The sequence below is a fragment of the Bos mutus genome, chromosome 1, assembly GCF_027580195.1.
Source record: "Bos mutus isolate GX-2022 chromosome 1, NWIPB_WYAK_1.1, whole genome shotgun sequence".
NCBI classification, from domain to species: Eukaryota; Metazoa; Chordata; class Mammalia; order Artiodactyla; family Bovidae; genus Bos; species Bos mutus.
Genome location: NC_091617.1, coordinates 131722220 through 131745094, shown reverse-complemented (window position 1 = coordinate 131745094; position 22875 = coordinate 131722220). Strand labels below are relative to the sequence as shown.

The following is a 22875-nucleotide window of genomic DNA, read 5'->3' as shown; positions in this document are numbered from 1 at the left end:
TAGATGAATAGATGTGGGGTGCCCAGATAAAGACATTTTCAAGAGGAAATGACTGAAATCATTCTTTAGGGAAAAGTTGAGGATCCTATACTATAAAGATAGGGTTCTGTTATTTTCATTTTCTGGACCAAAAAGATGTTAAGTCCTAAAGTTGAAACTTCAAAGGAAATCTTTAACATTAATTTTGTAAATATATTCAAATCTTTTTATTCTCTTTGAAATATACATTCAGCCTAATCCACTGACTAATGCTAGATGAGGGGCAATACTATATGATGACCACATCTGAACAATGGCAGCTAACATTTATCAAACGATGCCTTTGTGTCAAGCACTATGCTAGGTAATCACTGTCTGTGTACTAAGTTTTTAACTTAAGAGTATCTCATTTAATATTCACAATAGGCAACAGGACAAGTACTCAGATCATCCTTCATCTGCTCAGTGACTGGGGTTTATAGAAGTTCAGTAACATGCTCAAAGGTTATACAGCTGAAAAACGAGAAAGCCAGGTCTGTAGTCTAGAACTCTGAATTTAGACTTTGTGCTCTTCATCAATAGTTCATACCACCTCCTCAATGATGAAAGAAACATTAGACTTAAATTCTAATTAATTCTGCTACAGATTTCAGCAAAGTCTTTGATGAGTCACTGTTTTTAAGGTAGCAGAAGTAAACAAATTTGTAAAAAGAAGCATATTGCTCTCTTGGTTTGGAGAAATTTTATTAGGAGAATCATGGAGATGGAGGAAGATTATTTGAGGAAATAAGCATTTTTACTCTTGAGTTTTCTCTTAGTTTAAGAATAATCCTTAAAAAAAAAAAAAAAAAAAGAATAATCCTTTGGGCTTTCCTGGTGGCTCAGATGGTAAAGAATCCTCCTGCAATGCAGGAGACCTGGGTTTGATCCCTGGGTTGGGAAGATCCCCTGGAGAAAGAAATATACCCACTCTAGTATATTATGGCCTGGAGAATTCCATGGACAGAGGAGCCTGGCAGGCTACAGTCCATGGGGTTGCAAAGAATCGTACACAACTGAGCAACTTTCATACTTTTGTTTTAATAGCAATCTTTAGTCTTTTGGGATATAGGAATTTCTACTCTTGATCACATTTTCATGACAATTCAACTCCCCGTTCCCCATAGCCTATGAATAATCTAGATCTATGAGGTCTAGATCTAAAACTAGATCTGACCATCACTATTTTAATGTACAAAAATAGATTTTCCAACCAAGCAGTGGAAATGGAAAGTTGTTTTGGTATATTCAATGTGTTGGAGAGTTCTACCCTCAAATTACCAGAATCTCTCCTATATTAGGATACATGTTGATAGAATAACATTCAGTTAAGTTCAGTTGCTCAGTCGTGTCCGACTCTTGGCAACCCCATGCATCGCAGCACGCCAGCCCTCCCTGTCCATCACCAACTCCTGGAGTTTATCCAAACTCATGTCCGTCGTGTCGGTGATGCCATCCAGCCATCTCATCCTCTGTCATCCCCTTTTCCTCCTGCCCCCAAACCCTCCCAGCATCAGGGTCTTTTCCAATGAGTCAACTCGTCACATGAGGTGGCCAAAGTACTGGAGTTTCAGCTTCAGCATCAGTCCTTCCAACGAACACCCAGGACTGATCTCCTTTAGAATAACATTATGACTGTCTTATTTTAAATTTTAATGTATTAGAGGTCTATGGTAAGGGAATCAATCTTGTAAACCTTCTTGTCTCCTTTACTTCTCTGTGCTTATCATCTTCCTGTGTTCAATGCTTTTTCAACTTCAATTTCTTTTTCCTTGACCCTCTTCTTGACTTTGTCTATTCTAACCTTCATGCCTACACCTCTCTCAGTGTGTATGAAACACACAAGGAAATAATGTGCGTAACAGAATTACCTTGCTTCAGCAGAGTATTCACTGCTTTATTTATCTTGACGGGCACATTATTTGCCTCACACCATAGAGGCACACTTACCTTCTACTCGTTTTTTGTGAAGTGGAGGTCGTCCTTTCTTATTCCTTACTGAGGAGGTTTTGCTGCTGCTACTTCCACTGTTCACAGACATTCTGTCATCTTCACCGCCAGTGACTAAAGAATTTCTATAGGAGATGAGTGGAAGCCATACATCCTCTCTCCTTTCCATCATTTGTTCCGTAAGGAATTTTTCTAGGTATGAGTGACTAGAGACAGAACAGAAGCAGTCATTTTTATGGAAGCAGTTCATGCATCACTTATTTAATTTTTTTCACAACCTGAAATTCTCTTCTCTCTCTGAATAATCCTTAAAGATACACATTAAACTGTTCACAGTGGTTACCTTTAGAAAGACAGGGATTGAGAATTTAAGATTTTGCTTCACATTATCTCTGGAATAAGCAATGTATTACTAAGGGTGCATGTATGTTTCTTCCTTTCTTCCTTTTTTTGTTTTTAAATACCAATGTTAAAAAAAACCCAGAAGTTTGGCTCAAAAAGGATACTGATTCTCTTTTAAAATGTTCAAACAGGGCAGGATTTCTAAAATGGTGGCGTGTGGAGAGTTGCATACCCTGTCCCCAGCAAAACCACCTTTTTGGTGATAGATGTTGAGAGTGGGGGACGTTAGGGGGTCTATGGGATGGGAACTGTCTGTACCTTCCCCTCACATTTGCTATGAAGCTAAAACTGCTCTAAAAAAGTAAAGTTAAATAAAATAAATATGTTATATCACATGTTTTCCTCTTGGTCTAGAAGACTACATGGCCCAAGGCTGCCCTTCTCAGGAGCAATCAGGGAGGAAGCTTCTAAGCTGCTGGTCTCCTGACTGACCATGGGGCAAAGTAAACAATCTGAACTGTGACAGCAGCTTTTAAAAGGCACACACATATCCAACAGTAAAAGGTAAAAATCTAACTTGCTAATAAGGAAGTTTAAGCACAACCTTTGAGAGGCTGATACAGGTTAAATGACAAAAAACAAAGAATAAAGATCTGAGTAGGGACAGTAGAGGCTGCATACTGCAAGAGAAACAGACCTCACAGTTTGGTGATGCAGGTCTCTAAAGAAATAAACAACCAAGTAACCAATCACATCAATCTCTAGGGAGATAAAGAATGAACATCATGAGTAGATAAATTATTATCTCATGATGTATCATAAGTGCAATGTTATCTAAAATGGTCACTTTTCAACAAAAAATTATGAGACATGCAAAGAAATAGGGAAATGTAATCCATATACAGGGAAAAAAAACAACCAAGCAACAGAAAACCTGGCACAAGAACTAAAGAAAACAATGTCTAAAGAATTAAAAGTAAGCCCCATAGTAACACTATTTTTCATTAAATAGAGAACATGAATAAAAAGATAGAAATGATAAAGAATCAAATGGAATTCTGAAGTACAACAATGGAAATTAAAAATTCATTAAAGGTGCTCAACAGATTTGAGCTGGCAGAAGTCAATAATCTTGATCATATATCAATAGAGATTATGTAATCTGAAGAGCAGACAGAAAAAAAGTGAAGAAAAATGAACAGTGCCTGAGAGAAATGTGGGATATCATTAAACACACTGACATGTGTAATGGGAGTACCAGAAGAAAGGTGTAGAAGCAAACTTGAGGAAATAATAATAACTTCAGAATTTGATGAAAAACAATCAACACATCCTCAAAGCTCAACAAACTCTAAGCAGTATAAATACAAAGAGATGCACAACAAGACACATCACAATGAAGACGCTGAATGCCGAAGGTTAAAAAATCTAGAAAGTAGTTAGAGAAAAGTAATCGATTACAAACAAGAGAATGCCAATAAGTGTAAAAGCTGACTTCTCATCAGACACAGTAAAGGCCAGAAGGCAGCAGGATTACATAGTCAGTATGCTAGAAGTAAAACACTATCAAACAAGAATCTTGTATCTAAAAAACTATACTTTAAAGGTAAAGAGGAAATAAAAACACTCTCAGATGGACAAAAGTGTATAGAGAATTTGTTGGTGGCTGACTTGCCTTACAAGAAATACTAAAGACAGTTCTTCAGGCTAAAAACAAACACACCAAAAAGTAATCTGAATTTATATGAAAAAATGATGAGTGTGGAAGAGTAATTACCAGGTAGTCATAAAGAACAATATAACTGCCTACTTATCTTTTCATTGATTTAAAAAGCAACTATATAAAACAATATGCACTACTGTGCTGTTGAGCCAATAACACAGAAACGTGTATTTAACAACATACACAGAAAAGTGGGTGATGGCAAAGATGTATTGGAGTAAGGAAATGATATGAGATAGAGATGGAATATCACATCCACAATTAAGGAAGAACTGAAAAATATAATTAAGGACTGAAGGAATTAAAATGTTACAGTAGAAAATATCTATTTAATATAAAAGAAGGCAATAAAAGAGGGAAAAATCAAAGAGACATACAGAAAACGTTATCACTGGCAGAGACTGTTTTAAAACAAATAACATGATCTAATAACAAATAACATAACTAATAACCTCATTTTATTGTGCTTTGCTTTACTGCATTTTGCAGATACCTCAGTTTTTACACATTGAAAGTTTGCAGTAAGCCTGCACTGTCAGATGATGGTTAGTATTTTTAAGCAGTATGTGTTTTTAAAATGAAGGTATGAACACTGTTTATAAGACATACTGCTATCATACACTTAATATACTACAGTAGAGTGTACATACAACTTTTCTATGCACTCACTGACAAACCGAAAAATTCATGTGACTTTATCACAATATTTTCTTGTGGTGGTGAGGAACTGAACCTATAATATCTCTGAGGTATATGCTGTCTACAAGAAACATACTTTAGATTCAAAGGCAAAAAAGATAGGAAGTGAAAGGATGGGAAAAGAAAGCTATACTATGCAAACAGTAACTAAAATAGAGCTGGAGTGGTTACACACTAGTATCAGACAAAATAGACTTTAAGACAAACTTTTCTAGGGACAGAGAAGGCGGTGGAGTTAAGAGTCAATCAATCCACCAGGGAGACATAACAATTATATATACAACCTAACAACAGAGTCCCAAAATACAAAAGCAAAAACTGAGGACTGAGAACTGAAAGGAGAAATAACAATTCAATAAAAATAGTTGGAGACTTCAATACCCCACTTGCAGTAATGGACAGAACTAACAGAAAATAGAAGACTATTATGTTATGAAGAAAACTATAAGCCAACTGGACTTTGATTTTATGGAAACAAGTCAAATACAAAAAAAACTAAACTGTAACTAATATAAAAGGAAAGAGGAAAGTGTTCCACAATGGTTAAGCTAGTGTTCACAGATCTTTGAATAAGAGAATAAGAAATCATTCCCACTTGCAAATTCTAGGCTACTGAAAGGTAAGCAAAGAAAAACTATACAAAGTTTAAAAGAAAATTATAGTCCTTTAAACTATCAGAGCCTAAGTTATCAATGTAATTACATGATTAATTCCTTCAAAAATTGTAACACTTAGAATTATAACATGAGTGAAGTTGCTCAGTTGTGTCCCACTCTTTGCGACCCCATGGACTGTAGCCTGCCAGGCTCCTCTGTCCATGGGATTTTCCAGGCAAGAGTACTGAGTGGGTTGCCATTTCCTTCTCCAAGAATTATAATGGTGTCATGATAAAAACCACTTGTCCTACAATGTGCAACTTACACAGTCTTTTTGTCTTGCCGAAGAAGCTTAGATGAAAATTCACTTAGTACTTCTAGGAAAGCCAGATTAGGAGGTGGGTATTCTTGTCCTTTCTGATTTTGGTATTTAAAGGCAAATTCTATGCCATCCCTGAAATAAAAGAAAATATTGTCTTATTTTTCCAAATAGCTAGTATAGCTCTTTAATAGGCTATAATTTAAAAAAAATAGTTGGGACGACCCAGAGGGATGGTATGGGGAGGGAGGACGGAGGAGGGTTCAGGATGGGGAACACATGTATACCTGTGGCGGATTCATTTTGATATTTGGCAAAACTAATACAATTTGTAAAGTTTAAAAATAAAATAAAATAAAAAAAAAATAGTTGGGAAGGCAGCAAAATCATCACTGAGGGTAAAAATAAACTCAAATGGTAAAGTAATAATTTGCATGATATAGTCGCATAATAATATTTAATTTTAGTATTTATAGTGGAAAACAACTTATGTTGTGAAGTTATATTTCAAAACTTACATTGTAAAAAATAAAAAATAGCTATGTAGCCACAAAGCTAAATTTCTGTGTAGCTTTCAGAGGTAACAGAATACCCTGGAAAGATACAGAGATTGTCAGAAAATCTGGTTCTTAAGAGTTTTTGTAAGGTACTTAAAAACTTTTTTATCATTCAGTTTTCAATTATGAAATGAGGATGCACAGTGTTTTTAGATATATGTCTCCCACAACATTTTCTCACTGATAAGAGTGACGAGAATATTTTGTTAAAACTTTCCTTGAAAAGTCTAACATTTGTTACTTTAAAAAATTGATAATTGGCAAAACTAATACAATTATGTAAAGTTTAAAAATAAAATAAAATAAAAAAAAAATTGGTCAAATAATAGTTGTTTTTGGTAAGTTTCAGTAAACCAGATTGTGTATAACAGTGTCTATTTAGCTCACTTACTTGTGGAGTGTGGCAACTGCTTCTCGTGTCTTGATCTGGTCCAATCCAAATGTAAGGGCAAAGCGACGTGCCAATTCTTTAATGCCACTGACATGGGCAGATGTCCTATCTAGGTTGGGCCCTTGCTCTTGAACAAGTTCATTAAACAACTGGTGGAAAGAAAAAAAGAGGAAAAAGTTCATAGCTAAGAAATATTTATTTATTGTTAGAATAGGTAACACAATTTAAAAAATATTTAAAAGCCATATGGTAAGATACGTATTTCCCTTCTTGTATTAACAGTAGCCACACTTTCCCCTTCTCCAAGTCATCTACTATTATCTACTATTTCTCAAGCTCATTTTCATGCTAGTTGTGTGATTACATGCAAACCAGAATTTATTTTTCTACCAAAAGGAACATATTTTGGGTTGGGGAAAATGTTTACAAAAATATACTATGTATTCTTTTTGTTGTTTTCACAGGAATGGCAATATATAAAACGCAGGGTTCAGAACTTTGTTTCTCACTCATTACATCTTAGACAAGAACATTATGTAAAAGAAGATCATTAAGATATATGAAATGTTTTTTCCCATCCAATGACAAAATACACAAAAAATGTTCTAAAACTGAGTGATGGGATTTTATAATCACATACACATTACGTGTATTGCATCAAAATAACAGAATCAAAACTCTGGAATACTAAAGAATATAAAAGCCATCGTCATTCCGCCACCAAAGTTAGACACTTTACATGTATCTGCGTCCTCTTTTATTATGAGAGAATGAACAGTCCAAGCTCTGATCTGAAGCCACTCCCTGTTTATGTACTGGATCTCGCCTCCTTTACCGACTTAGTGGTTTGGTCCTGTGTACTGCTTTTTCCTGAATCATTAACTACTCCCTCTCTTAGATGCATGCATCTTAAAAAACAAACAACCCTAACTTCTTAATTCCATCTCCTCTGCCAATTACGGACGCATCTGTCACATTCTCTACCCAACGATCCTGAGAAATACTGTTTATATTTGTTTTCTTTACTTCCTCACCTCCCAATCTCTCAATTCACTCTAGGCACACCATTTCATTGAAATAGCTCTTATCTTCTATTAATTATGTTGTCTACCTTTTTAGGTTTCTTCAGCAATAGACTGGCTTAAACTATTTACTCTGCCATGACTAGAAAAAGCAGTTCTTCCAGAGATTTTCAAATTTATTCATGAGTAATTGTTTATAAATTATTTAATTTTAAAATGTTTTCAGAGATAGTTGTATACAATAGCCTTAAACTCTAAAATTTACATTCAAAATAAATACAAAGAATGTATTTCACTGTATAAAATTCAAGGAATATCAAAGTAAAATTCTCTTTTCTCTTTCCCATTATATATCATTCTTCTCTCCAAAGGTAATCAATGTTAGGGTTAAAGTTTTGAAAGTTTTTTTTTAATCAATTTAGACACATTAATCGGAGAAGGCCCACTGCAGTACTCTTGCCTGGAAAATCCCATGGACGGAGGAGCCTTGTACGCTGCAGTCCATGAGGTCACTAGGAGTCGGACACGACTGAGCGACTTCTCTGACTTTTCACTTTCATGCATTGGAGAAGGAAATGGCAACCCACACCAGTGTTCTTGCCTGGAGAATCCCAGGGACGGGGGAGCCTGGTGGGCTGCCATCTATGGGGTCGCACAGAGTCGGACATGACTGAAGCGACTTAGCAGCAGCAGCAGCAGCAGCAAACACATTAATATATTTACACGTACATGAAGTTTTAATTTTCGTTTATATGGTATTGTACTATATTTTGTCCTCAAACTTGCTGTTCTTCACTTAATATTTTGTCTTACAATTTTTTAGCTATTTCAGAATAAGTTTATTTTACTAGTCCTATGTTGATGAACATTTAGAATCTTGCAATATTACACAGACTGTTGCAATAAAATGATCTTTCATATACACGGTTTTGTGCATACCTGAATGTATCTATGTAGATACCTAAGTAGGAAAAAACTGGTTCAAAAGGAATGTATATCTTAAACTTTGAAATATACTGCAAAATTATATTCCAAGAAGGTAGGAGCAATTGCTTTCACAAAGGACCTTTTTCTTGCTGTATCTTTAACAATCACTGGTATATCTATCATTTTAATTCTTGCCAGTCTATTTGGCAGTGATAAATATCTCCCTGTTTCAATCTGTATTATATTAATTATTAATGATGTTTTTTCACGTTTATTGCTTTTTAAGGAAAAGTTGCCTCTTCCGAAAAGTGGCTTTTTTCATTTGCTCACTTTTATATGGGATTTGTTTACCTTTATTACAGATTTGTAGGATTTGCTATGTATGATTAAAAATATTTTCCTATAATCTGTCATTGGTTTTTTAATTTTGTTCAGAGTGCTGGTTGATGTATAAAGCTGTTTAAGTCTATATTGTGGCTTCTCTCCTGGAGGACTTCCCTACTCCAGTATATAAAAATATCCTTTTATATTCTTTTTCAAACTTTTAATTTTATATATATATATATATAAAATCCACCTAGTAGTTATTTTGGCTACATGTTCAGTAGGGCTATTTATAGCCATTTCTCCAAATACATAGTCAATGGACCCATCACCTATTAAAAAGGGGGTGATCCTTTCCCCACTGACCTTTATCAAAGGCTAAATATATACATACATACATACATACCTATAGCCACTACTACCCCTTATTTCTACTTTAATACTAGGCATTTATTAGGAATCTTCCTTAGGAAATACATGTGACATATTTTCTTATTTGGATACTACTGTTGCCCCTTTTATTATTAAATACTTTTGAAATGTATTTTTATATTTGTTCTTTAAAAATGATCACTTTTAAAATATCCAATTTGGCATTTCATTTGGTCTAAGAGTAGATCACCTTAGGATTTCACCCATTTGAAATGTAAACTATAGGACTGTCTTCCTAAAGAAAAGACACATAACACATCTTTGTACCAGAAAGTATCCATAGTAATGTATTAATATAATGATCTAATTTAAATGAGGTAAGATAACTAGCATATAATAATAAGCACATGCCAATACTCAATAGTATTCTACTCATTTCTTTTCCTTCAAATTTCTTACCTGCTGTAAACTGAGAATGAGGGTCTTGGCACACTGAATTTTATCAATTTGCCTAGTTTTACTCAATGTTTCCTTAATAATATCACCATAGTCATTGTAATACTGTAAGGAAAAGAAATACAGCTTTAAAACTGTTGACATTTCATGAGATAAAGAACAGGCTGGTGAAAAAAACGGAAAGGTGAGTAAAGACATGTTTAATTTTTCATGTTAAAAACCTAATGAGAGTTAAAAGATATTGTCTAATGTTAAAAATATACACATTGGACATTTAAAATTATGAAATAAATAATAAAACTAGATAACTAGGAAATTCAAAGAGGAGAAGTGATATATGTGAGCAAAATTACTCATTCTTTACAACATGGATTCAACAGACACCACTTGTCCAGATCAAGAAACAGAACTCTGACAGAAACATCTTGAAGAACTAAAACCTAAACAGTCAAAATTGCTTACTTCTGGGGAGAGGGCCTAAACAAAGGAAGGGTAGATTACAATACAGATTTAACTTTTCATTAAATATTTTTGTGTACCCATTTCCCCCCACAATGTCTGTATTTTACTATTATATATAATATAAAAAGTAAAAACAGTGATTTCTTCAACAGTGATTGGGAAAATTTCAACTAATTTTATAATTCAATTTTTTGATACAGGATTTAAAGAGTTTTCCTTGTGAGTAAATAATTAGGAGAAACTCTGAGACTATTAAATCTGGATGTTATTTCCAAACTAAAGCCTAAAACCTATAAACTATGTAAAGAAATGAGTATATTAGCTTCAAGCAGATGGATATATTTCCATGATGGGAGGTGCAAAAAAAAAAAAAAAAAAAAAAAAGGGAAAGCAAAAGAAGGGGAAATATCTCAAAAGAATCATCTTTTCAGTGCAATTAAAAATTATCTCAGTGCAGATAAGAAGAAAAAGATATATGAGAACACTAAAGTAGTTCAACAGGTAGATCAACAAAAATTCAGATTTTTAATAATCACATAGAGAAATGAGGCAAAGAGCCAAATAGACAAGGATATATAAAGAATAGTAAACAGCAATTAAAATATTATAAAAGATTAAAGCCTATAATGAACACAGGTGTGTAAAAACTGCTAAGGATGATAAAAGTTTGGATAAAGCCTGTTTCTTGAACCCAAGATAGTACTGCTGAGGGACGACAAGGAAAACCATGGTAAGCTCATATTCATCCAACCAAGTCCTATTTAGATATTACTATTGGAAGCCTGCCCTAGTTGCTCACTTAAGTGTCTATATATCTGTGCTTGCTTTGTAATTTATACATCTATCACCACAATAATCATGCTGAGGTTTTGTTTTACATCTAGTGGAAAGAGTTAAGCTTTAAGTTAGAGAAATCAAATGTCAGTTTTTGCTACTTTAATAGTTGTGTGATCTTTGAAAGTTACTTTGCTTCTCTGAGCCTTGATTTCCTTTTCTATAAATGTTGATTTCCTAAATCACAGTTACTGCAGTCAACAAAGATAATATAAAAGCCTTAGAGCAGTCTCTTGAATGTAAATGGCATAGAACACAGGCAGCTATTCATTATTAGCATGTTATATAATGTTTACATTTCAGTTTCTCTGTAATCTAGAACTGCCATACTACAGAAATTATATCTTATTTAAACCTCTGGCTACCAACGTAGTACTCACATGGGAGTTGTCTAGCAAAATATTTAGTTACTGTGTCATAACTAGAATGGAGCCCAAACATGGACAAAGACACAAGTGAATGAATGGCATACACAATATTCTGAACATGGGCAAAATAAAATACTGTCTCTGACATAAAAACAAGGCAAAAATACGTACACTGATAAGTATGCCTGTTAGGTTTTATCATAAAGATTTTTGAGGACTACTTTTTTTGAGTGTCAGAAACAAAATGGAGCTTCTGGGAAGAGTAGCCAGGAAGTCGGAGACTTTAGAATGGTGTAAAACTCTCAACATCTCCTTACCTCCTGCAGGAAAAAAATCCCAAATTCTCACACAACATATAAGGTCTAACCTCATTTAATATCTTTAAATCTTACCTCTAGCTCCATTCTCATAAGCAATCTATGTTGCTGTATCAAATTACTTGCATTTTCCTCAATTACCTTTGTCTTTGTACAGGTAGTCCAATGTGCCTGAAAGCCCTTTAACTAGTTCTTTGCTTGACTAATGAATGCTTCTCATCTCAGACTTAGTTCAAAAGGCATGTCTAATGGTTTTCATTAACCCTCATATTTCTTAAGAGTGTATCTATTTTATATATTTCCAGGAACCCCTATACATATCTCTCTACACTGCAGAAATGCAACTGTCTAATCACTTGATTGTCTCCAGCTTTAGACCACTTTGGAGTAGGAATTTAAAAATCTTTGTTAACTTTAGTGCCTGGCAGGTAGCATTGTAGGCACACATATAAACGTATCTGGAGAGATGTCATAGGGAAAAGAGAGAGTTTTCTTCCATAAGAAGTGTCCATGGCTTTAAGAAAATAAAACAGCATTCTTTCTTATAAATGTAAGGAACTCCTACTTAATGGAATTGATATAATGGTATAGAGTGATAAAAAACTCATAAAAAAGAGAAATTTTAAATATGTCAGAAAACCATCAATAATATTTAGGTAAAAGCTGTCAATTTTAGCTTGCTCACTACTCTTTCGTTTTTAGTTGCAAACTTCTAAGGCACTTAGGTGGAATGAGAAAAACAAGAATATGAAGCTACTACCTTAATCAATCAATAAATGTCCTTGACCCATTAAAAAAAAGACTATCAAACTATACCTTCATGTAGTGTTTAAAGATGTCTGCAGCTGCATGCATGTCAACAATATCATAGATGATAAGTTTGCTGAAGGCAGCAAGTAGATTCCTTCTCTTGTGTAAGGCCTCAATTTTATTAGCTTCATCTTCTTCATCACCCTCTAACCACAGAAAATAAATTAGTTATGAACTTTGGCCCTTTATCCAAGGTAAAACATTGTAGACAATCTGTAGAACAAATAACTAGGATATAACTTTACAAATAGGTACAACTTAGTTTTAGATAGGATAAAAATTATTAGCCGTACTGATTATTTTAGGGTGCTACACTTGGTTACATATTTATTAAACACTAGGCACTAAGTTTCTAGGAGATTATCATAGCAAAGACTAGTTAGAGAAGCAAACCATATATAGGTTTTTTTCCTTATACTTTTGTCATAACAATACTGTTGTCCTTTTACCTGAATATTCCTTATGTGCTAATCTATTTCTACAGAGAAGAAATTTATAGAAAAATTTAAGACACAGGGAAAAGTTTTCTTTTAGAAATATATATGGGGAGGAATGGAAATTACATGAAGGAGTTAGTTTTCAGTTCTTGTCTTAAATGTGGTTACATTATAAGCTGAGAAATAAAGTATATTTTGCAAACCATGTTATGTACATACACATTTTTAAAAACAAATCATTATCAAATGCTTTCAAACAAGTGGTGTTTATTCCTCATTTTTTAGATTCTCAGGTTTATCTATTTCTAATCCCCCTCAAAATATCTCCACAAGTCTCAGACGATAAAAGATGACACAGTTGTTTCAGGTTCTGTACTGACCCTCTCATGTCTTGGCCTGCCCTTATTTAGGGACAGTGTTCTTTTTCTCTTCTTCACAAGTGTATTCATAAAATAACTTATTCTCAACTTCTCTCTTCCCTTTCTATTACCTGGGCCTGCTGTGAAGCATCAGTGCTTTTGGAAGTTGGAAATCTTTTTGCTTAGGACAAGTAGCAGGTAAATATTGTTTCCTGAGATTAACATGAACTCAGAGATCCTTTTTTCACAGTCTAGTATTTTCTAAAATGTTCTGTTAAATAAAGAACATTCCAATAGCACCAGGTAGATCTGTGGATTTGATATGCCATGGATCTTACTTAAGAGAGCTTAAATCATCTATTTCACAAATAACCTATTTTATATAGTATTTATTTATAATTATTTATATTCAGTCTTATTTTGCTAAGTTTTCATTCTGCAGGCTCAGAACAATTTTGACTGGTGAGGTTTCATAATATTCTCTTAGAGTTTAGTATCTTAGAGTAACATTTTGTTAATTTAAGTAATATATGATCACTCCTCAGGAACAGAAAGGAACTCAGATGCTTTTCTTTAGAAAATTGTGAACCTGGAAGCAGTTCTATTAGAAAAAAAATCTATCTTGAACATACATTTCAAACATGTGGGAAATGACAAATGTACACAATTATCCATTATAGTATAGCTTAGGATAGCAGAAGACTGGAAACTAGTCAAATATCAATCAATATGAGATGAATAGTATAAATTATGCTATATTTAAATAATAAAATACTGTGTAGCTATTAGAATTAGAATAAGGAACTCTGTACTTAGTGATGGGGAAAGGTCTCTAATGTACTATGTTAAAGGAGAGACACTTCACTGTGCATATTATTATTCTTGATTTCTGACTTATATGAATGTATTAACTTTTGTTTAAAAGAGAGAAATTGTAGTATTTTTTAGGACTGAATTGGAAACTTTCTTCAATCTCTTGGGGTTGTTAAGACAAGATCAATATTGACAAGATGATAGCTGCAAATACCCATGCTCTGGTTCTCCTCATCTTGGTCAATGAAAACATGATCCATCACAAAGCTGAGGAGTTCAGACTGAAGTCCAGTATCTGGATTAAACACCAAAGGCTGAAGGCCCTCCCTGCCACCTGTCATTAATTGGTGGCTAAAAATCATCAAAAGATCACAGAGTAGCATGAAAGCCTGAAATGAAAAGGAAATTCATCAGTAAAACATTGTACAATAGTAACTACAAATGAAAATATACTAAATTACACGCAGTTCAGTAACAGTACCATAACAGAAATGCTAAGTATTCAAATTGCAGCTACTTAAACTATTTTTTAATTTGGCTGTATTAACTTAAAACGATTAAGAGATTTTTGACTTGAACTTATAAAAAATGAACTGAATTCAACTCTGGAAACACAAAATTGAATTACTATATTAATGACAGAGTATAAGTCAATCGTATACTGCATAAGCAAAAAAAAAGCACAAATCTTAAGATAAACTGTATAATTCAATCAATTACAATATAGTACACTAAATCTGTAAGCTACCATTTTGGATTCTTCTTTTAATAATCTACTGTAAAACAAAATTCTGAACCATAGGTTAAAGTTGGATTCAAGATCATTCACTTAAAAAACAGTGATGCAAAGCTTCCCAACAAATGTATTCACATAAAGAACTTTCAATATATTTTCCCATAGAGAATACATTAAGGTTATATTGCCACATTTATCCTATTTAATGGATGGTACAAAATGAACTTGTGTCATTAATTTACTGTTATGGAATAACTGAGGGCTCTTACACTCTAAAACAATCCATTCACCCCCCTCTAAAAATTGACTTCTGTGGAAAACACAATTTTGGTATAAATTTGGAGATGGTTGTATACTTGGCCGTTTACCTCCAGCAAGAATCATGGAAATTCATGCTATAAGTACATTACCATGAAATACATAAATTTAGAAACAAGTCACTTGAAAAGAGGAGAGCATGAAAGGAATCTAGGGAAATGTATATTTTTAACTGAGGCCATACTTCTGCATGTCACCAAACAGTGATGATGCAGAAACACTGAATTTCTGGCTTAAGTGTCCTGAGTTCGGTACTTTTAGATAGCACTGGTTAAGTTCAGAAAATTTAGAGAATAAGGTTTAGGAAAGATAATCTCTGTTCCCATTTTAAGTTAGACTATGCTGATAACTTAATAAAGAAGAGACCTGTGATACCCTATTTGTAAGATGAGTTAGCACAGGGTAAGTACTATTCTATTCTTTAACTAGATATAGACTTTCTAGTTGAACATCATAATAAAAAAACAGCATGGAAAAGATATATCTTTTTTTTTTTTTTTTTGATAGAAGCTCTTCCTAATAGAACAGTTTTAGCTTACAAAATCACTTTGTGAAAATGGTATTGCCTTGGGCTTCACTTTGACTGTCTTTGGTCTACACCCCTTGCCAAGGGGTTAGGAGTCTGTTGGTCCAGTGGGATATGCCCATCAGCACCCCAACTTTACATCTCTGTCCAGGGGCAGGGATTCAGGAACTCCCTGCCCTCACAGACTGGATTCTGCTATAAGGGGCTGCACAGGCATCCTTCTGAGACACAGGTATCCCCAGTGTGTACTCCTAGGCCCCAGGATAGTTAAGGAACAACTTGTTTAAGGAAGTGATGCTGATAGTTTGGATATGTGGGTTAAACTGTTCACATGCATATGTGAGAAGTTCTAACTGGTGTGGGAAAGAGCTGAAGGTAAGATGAGAAGAAAGTGAACCCTAAGCCAGCTCCCATTCTGGTACAGAATCCTCAGGTTCTGGTATAGAATTCATAAGAATCAAGAATTCTAAACTTAAACCTGACCTCACTTGCCAAGGTACAAAGATGTATAACAAGTTTGTTAGCTTACTTTATAACTTAACTATTTAGCATCTATACTCTTGTCCCAGGTCCCATAAGATAAACTACATGCTAAGAACTGCCATAAAAAATTACACCTTAAAAAAATTTACATCTTCTTATGCTTCTTCAATGCATTTGAATTATTTATATTGAGGGCTCTTAACTGACAATCTCTTACCTGTTCCTTCACTGGAGTATTAACATTAGATAGGCACTGCTGGCAAACAGCCAGAAAGGACTTCACTGTTTTCCTCAATACCAACAAGTCCTCCTGTAAGACACAAATTTGCAAGCACGAATTACAGTATTCTTGAAAACTGAAGAAATAATAAATGGAAAATAGCCAAACCAGTTTGTTGTTAAGGAAATTCATAAAATCAAATTTATCACTGGGAACCAAATCATAATTTCCTAGTTATCCTAATGGAAGGGGCAGTGAAACCAATAATCCCAAATACTCTGTTCAATTTTGCTTTGGAATGCTCAGTATGATTTCCTCCAACATATTTCCTTTATAAATATGGTTTACTTGGGCTGGTATTAAAATTGATAGTCATTCCTATTACAAATACTAGATGTAGTAAAATGAGGAAGTGCAGCAGCATCGGGAAAAAAACCAATTAAGCAGTAAACATGTACTGAATTTTTTCCATATTCTCAGCACTCTGCAAAATGTCAAGGCAAAGAGATAACTTTAAGATAGTGTTCATGTTCTCAAAGAGTTAATATTTTAGCAGGGAGTTAGATCAATCATAGAGTAATTAATTGTTTAATTTTTTGGTATCAACTCTAATTGTAGCAGACAGACATGGCTGAGTTGGGGGCAGCTTCATAGAAAGATGAGCTTTAATCCAAGATTGGATAGGTGAATAGGATTTAATCAGATAGCCATATTACAATATTCAATATCAAACACTGGAAAACTATAAAAGGAAATTTAAATTTATCAAGTCCCTATAAAGTGCCAGGCACTGGTAAGAGGGCTGTTGTATAATTTAATATTTATATTGATTATAAGAAGTAGTTATTATTAGCAAAGATGAAAGCAGGACTGTCTGATATCAGAGCTCACATTCTTTTCACTAATAATCAAGATGCATGCAGATAACTCAGTATTATATTGATATTTAAAATAGTAATGAAGAGTAATTAAATGAGCATAGGCTGGTATAGAAATCACTTTTAAAAAGTATTCTATGAAACAAAGATTCTTTAAGCTTCTCTATTTTGCATAGTTGACAGTACTATTTCCTTTTTGGAATCTTCACATCCCAAATAATACTTCAAAAATTACATATATTTCCTTTTGCTAAAATGAGTGCAGTATTTAGAAGGAATAAGACCCTCTTGTGCAGAGTAGTAAAAAGGACACTGTCTCTAGAAACTTTAATGTTCCTGTAGATTAACATCCAACAATCAAACCTCAACATTCCTTGATCTTCTTTAATTTCAAAGACTCATAAAGCATCAGGGGAAAGAGACAAGAGTAGGCAGTCACAAAAGAATTTAAGGAGTCCTTACATTGGAAAGCTTAACCCAGAGTCAAGAGCAGTCACAGCAGGGTTGCCAAAAAGAGTTCTGAACAACTAAAAATCATCTACCTATAAGGAAAGGTGTTCCAGAGGGCACAGAATGTTCAAAAGCCTGGAGGTGCTTTTGAGAGACTACTGTTAATTTATTGCAGTTGGGGTGCAAATGGGAGGAGAGTGGTGAGAGAAAACTGAAGTGAAAGAGGACCCATTTCCATTTAAATGGAATACAACTTAAAATGCCATGTTAAATTATTTGGCTATTATCCTGTCAGCAATAAGGAGTTAATGAATAAGGATTTTTATCATGAAGTTGCTAAAAATTTATGCTAAGGAATCATACTCTAAGGAAAAGGGAGAAAGATGTAAAATAGTAAATAAACTCTTAATAGTATTAATAATAAATACAGTCTTCTCTTGAGGGTTTATTATGTACCAAATGCTGTGTTCTAAGGGGCATGGTGAAGAGCAGGGAAGCTGGCATGCTGCAATTCATGGAGTTATAAAGAGTCGAACTGAGCAACTGAATGAACGACGATGAACAGGCATAAATTTAAGTCTTACAATCAGCCTATGAAGTAAGTGATTAATATGCCTATATTACAGAGGAGGAAACTGAGGTTCAGAGCATCTGCAGATTTTAAGTGATAGAGTAAGGATCCATACCTAGTGCCATCTGACTCTAAAGCCTATGCTTCAAACCATCATCCTACAGTTCATCATATATTAACAGACACCATAGGAATAATCTGAAAATAAAATATTGGGGCTAAAAATAAAACGCTGTCAGTAAAGATGTTAACCTGGTGTAGAGAAATTAAAGCAGAAGAATTGATAGCATTTAGGAGCTATCAGGAACAGAGGATGTTGATGTGACTCCTAATTTCTAGGTAGTTGCCTACTAGATAGATTATGGTATAAGTCACCAAGATAGTTAATACAGGAACAAATGCTAAGGTAATAAGTTTGGCTTTAAGGATGCTGATCTGCAAACCCTGAAAGATATCGTTAGGTAGTGAGAATAGGAAAAAGAGGTCCAAAATGGTGGTGGGTAAAAGACAAGGAAGGGAAAAGCCTGCAAAAATAGAACAAACGAAGGAGTGAGGACCTTAGGTAAAACAAACAGCCCTCCTGGGTAGCCCAGTTTACATAGGGCAGGCTCAGGGGGAAGAAAGAAAACAAAGAGAGGAGCAAAATTGAGGCTAGGGCTTTTCTTTTCTCGTATTTTGGGTTGGACCACCCTCACACCTCCAGGACATATTTTCCTTTGCTTGCCAGTAAAACTGAGCTATAACACTGGTCCATTCATCACTTCAAATTTTTGCTGCGACTGAGGAAATTACATGGAGAATGCTTAAAATTCTCCAAGCCAGGCTTCAGCAATATGTGAACCGTGAACTTCCAGATGTTCAAGCTGGTTTTTAGAAAAGGCAGAGGAACCAGAGATCAAATTGCCAATATCCACTGGATCACTGAAAAAGCAAGAGAGTCCCAGAAATTTTTCTGGAATTATTTCTCCTTTATTGACTATGCCAAAGCCTTTGACTGTGTGGATCACATGGGCATACCAGACCACCTGACCTGCCTCTTGAGAAGCCTGTATGCAGGTCAGGAAGTAACGGTTAGAACTGGACATGGAACAACAGACTGGTTCCTAACAGGAAAAGGGGTACGTCAAGGCTGTATATTGTCACCCTGCTTATTTAACTTATATGCAGAGTACATCATGAGAAACACTGGGCTGGAGAAGCACAAGCTGGAATCAAGATTGCCAGGAGAAATATTAATAATCTCAGATATGCAGATGACACCACCCTTATGGCAGAAAGTGAAGAGGAACTAAAGAGCCTCTTGATGAAAGTGAAAGAGGGGAGTGAAAAAGTTGGCTTAAAGCTCAACATTCAGAAAACTAAGATCATGGCATCTGGTCCCATCACTTCATGGCAAATAGATGGGGAAACAGTGGAAAAAGTGGCTGACTTTATTTTTCTGGGCTCCAAAATCACTGCAGATGGTGATTGCAGCCATGAAATGAAAAGACACTTACTCCCTGGAAGGAAAGTTATGACCAACCTAAACAACATATTAAAAAGCAGAGACATTACTTTGTCAACAAAGATCCATCTAGTCAAGGCTATGGTTTTTCCAGTATTCATGTATGGATGTGAGAGTTGGACTATGAAGAAAGCTGACTGCCGAAGAATTGATGCTTTTGAACTGTGGTGTTGGAGAAGACTCTTGAGAGTCCCTTGGACTGCAAAGAGATCCAACCAGTCCATCCTAAAGGAGATCAGTCCTGGTTGTTCATTGGTAGGACTGATGTTGAAGCTGAAACTCCAATACTTTGGCCACCTCATGGAAAGAGCTAACTCATTTGAAAAGACCCTGATGCTGGGAAAGATTGAGGGCAGGAGGAGAAGGGGACAATGGAGGATGAGATAGTTGGATGGCATCACCGACTCAATGGACATGGGTTTGGGTGGACTCCGGGAGTTGGTGATGGACAGGGAGGCCCAAGCATGCTGCAGTTCATGGGGTCGCAAAGAGTCTGACACGACTGAGTGACTGAACTGAACTGTAACACTGGTCCGCCCATTGCTTCCAGTTTTTGTTGCGGTGAGACAGAACCAAGGAAATTACACACAAGACAATATCCTACTAAAGATGTCTAAAAGTCAGCTGGATGAGTTCAAAGTCCACAGTAAAGGATCTGAGCAAGAAGAGATTTGGGAGGCCTCAGCATTTAGAAACAATGGAAGTAGATGAGACCGTTAAAAAGAGAATATGTAAATAGGGCTGACAAAAGTACCCTGGGGAACACCAAAACTTAACAGACGGATAAGAAAGAAAGGCATATGAAGAAATCTAAGAAATAGTCTGAGAAGTAGGAACAAAATTAGAATATGGCATCCCAGAGGTAAGAAAAGGAAACATTTAAAAATGAGTAGAATTGAGACTTCGTTGGTGGTCCAGTGCTTAAGAATTCACCTGGAGCACTATACCTTAAATAAACCACTGCAGGAGATGTGGATTTGATCCCTGGTCAGGGAACTTGGATCCCATAGGCTGCAGGGAAACCAAGCCTCGTACCACAACTACAGACAGGCCTGAGCACCACAACAAAAGATCTTGTGTGCTGGACTGAAGATCCCCCATGCAATGAAGATCCCACCTGCTGCAACTAATACCTGACACAGCTAAAAAATAAACAAATAAAAATATTAAACAACAATAATGAATGGAATAGTTTAATGATGACAAATGTCACCAAGAGAAAAGAAAAGGACTTGAAGGTGTTGCAAGAATAAAGCAACAATGTTATGAGTGACCTTGGGGAGAACACTTTCAAATGGATTGTTGTTTAGTTGCTAAGTTGTGTTCAACTCTTTTGTGACTCTGTGGACTGCAGCACACCAGACTCCTCTCTCCATGAGATTTCCCAGGCGAGAATACTGAAGTGGGTTGCCATTTCCTTTTCCAGGGGATCTTCCGACCAAGGAATCATACCCGTTTCTCCTGCATTTACCACTGAGCCACCAGCAAAGCTCTTCAAAACAATTCTGTTGTTGTTGTTCAGTTGCTAAGTGGTGTCTGACTCTTTGGACTGCAGCACACAAGGCTTCACTGTCCTTCACTATCTCCTGGAGTTTGCTCAAATTCATGCCCATTGAGTCAGTGATGCTATCTAACCATCACCTGTCGTCCCCTTCTCCTCCTGCCCTCAATCTTTCCCAGCATCATGTTCTTTTCCAATGAGTAGGCAGGTTCTTTGCATCGGGTGGCCAAAGTACTGGAGCTTCAGCTTCAGCATCAGTCCTTCCAATGAACACCCAGGACTGATCTCCTTTAGGATGGACTGGTTGGATCTCCTTGCAGTCCAAGGGACTGTCAAAAGTCTTCTCCAGCATTACAATTCGAAGGGATCAATTCTTCCCAGGTGGCACGAGAAGTAAAGAATTTGCCTGTCAATCCAGGAGTCACAGAGATGCAGGCTCTCTCCTTCGTTTAGGAAGATCCCCTTGGAGTAGGAAATGGTAACCTACTCCAGTATTCTTGCTTGGAAAATCCCATGGATAGAGAAGCTTGGCGAGCTACAGTCCATGGGCTCACAAGGAGTCAAACATGACCGAGCACACACACTCATTCAAAGGAATTAAAAGGGCTTTAAACGGCAATGGTAGAAAGGATAAGAAAGCAAGCAACTCTTTCAAAAAAGTCTGACTGTAAAAAGTGAGAGAAAAATAGGACAGCTACTGGAGAGGTCTTTGGGGGTCTTTGTTGTCCTTTTCAATAGAAAAGATTTGAAATGTTTGTTGAATAAATAACTGAAAGAAAAACAAAATGCAGGCCATGCTATGAACTAGTTTAGACCTTAGAGAAACTGTATCTCAGGATTACAGATTTTAAAAATTTATAAACAAAAGGGTTGAAATATGTATTCTCTGAGGTTCTATGGCATTCTGTGAATCTGTTGAATTAATCTAGGCACTCAAATGAGAACATACAGGTGCTAACTGGTAAACCTGGTATTCAAAGGATGAATGTTCACTCTTCCTGCTGGTACCTAAAACAGTGTTTGGCACATGGGCAGATATATAGTAAATACTTGCTGAATAATATCCAAGTACACATAATACAGATGATAGCACAATCCGAGAGACAAATAAATGTGTTCATTTTACTGCACAATAAATATAGTTAAAAATGATGCCAGGAGGCATTAATGCTCCTTTATTCCCTTAAATTTCATGGTTACTGTGCAGTTTGAAGCAGTCTAGGGAATCAACTATTGCTGGAGTTGGAGACAAAAGATTCCTTTAAAGGTCAGTCATAAAGCAGATGTGCCTTATATAAAATGATTACTTGCCAATCCATCTGAGAAGTTGTAAATTTAACATCACAACTAGGTAAGCAACCTACTGATTGCTTACTAATCAGCAGTAGCATTTTAAGAATGTAGAAATGGAAAGCAACTAAGGAAATAGAAGCTTTTTTAGCAGTAAGTTTAGCATAGATTTGGATAGAACTTCAATATTCAGTGCTCAAGAAAGTTAACTTAATTGTAATCAGTTAGAACCCACTGAGAGAAGTTTAAGTACCAACAATTTTAGGTAAACAGGCACAGATACTGTGTATTTAACAGAGGTA

General features: G+C 35.4%; 1 protein-coding gene across 1 annotated transcript in view; it reads right to left on the bottom strand.

Annotated features, from left to right (window-relative positions):
* Window positions 1–22875, bottom strand: part of STAG1 (STAG1 cohesin complex component) — a 496550-nt gene that overhangs the window by 9059 nt on the left and 464616 nt on the right. Inside the window, exons 23-29 of the mRNA XM_070375938.1 lie at window positions 16377–16469; window positions 14311–14485; window positions 12494–12633; window positions 9700–9801; window positions 6596–6744; window positions 5654–5782; window positions 1969–2174 (exon numbers count right to left, since the gene is read on the bottom strand). Coding sequence (XP_070232039.1) covers window positions 1969–2174; window positions 5654–5782; window positions 6596–6744; window positions 9700–9801; window positions 12494–12633; window positions 14311–14485; window positions 16377–16469 — 994 coding nt within the window. The remainder of the gene's footprint in view (window positions 1–1968; window positions 2175–5653; window positions 5783–6595; window positions 6745–9699; window positions 9802–12493; window positions 12634–14310; window positions 14486–16376; window positions 16470–22875) is intronic.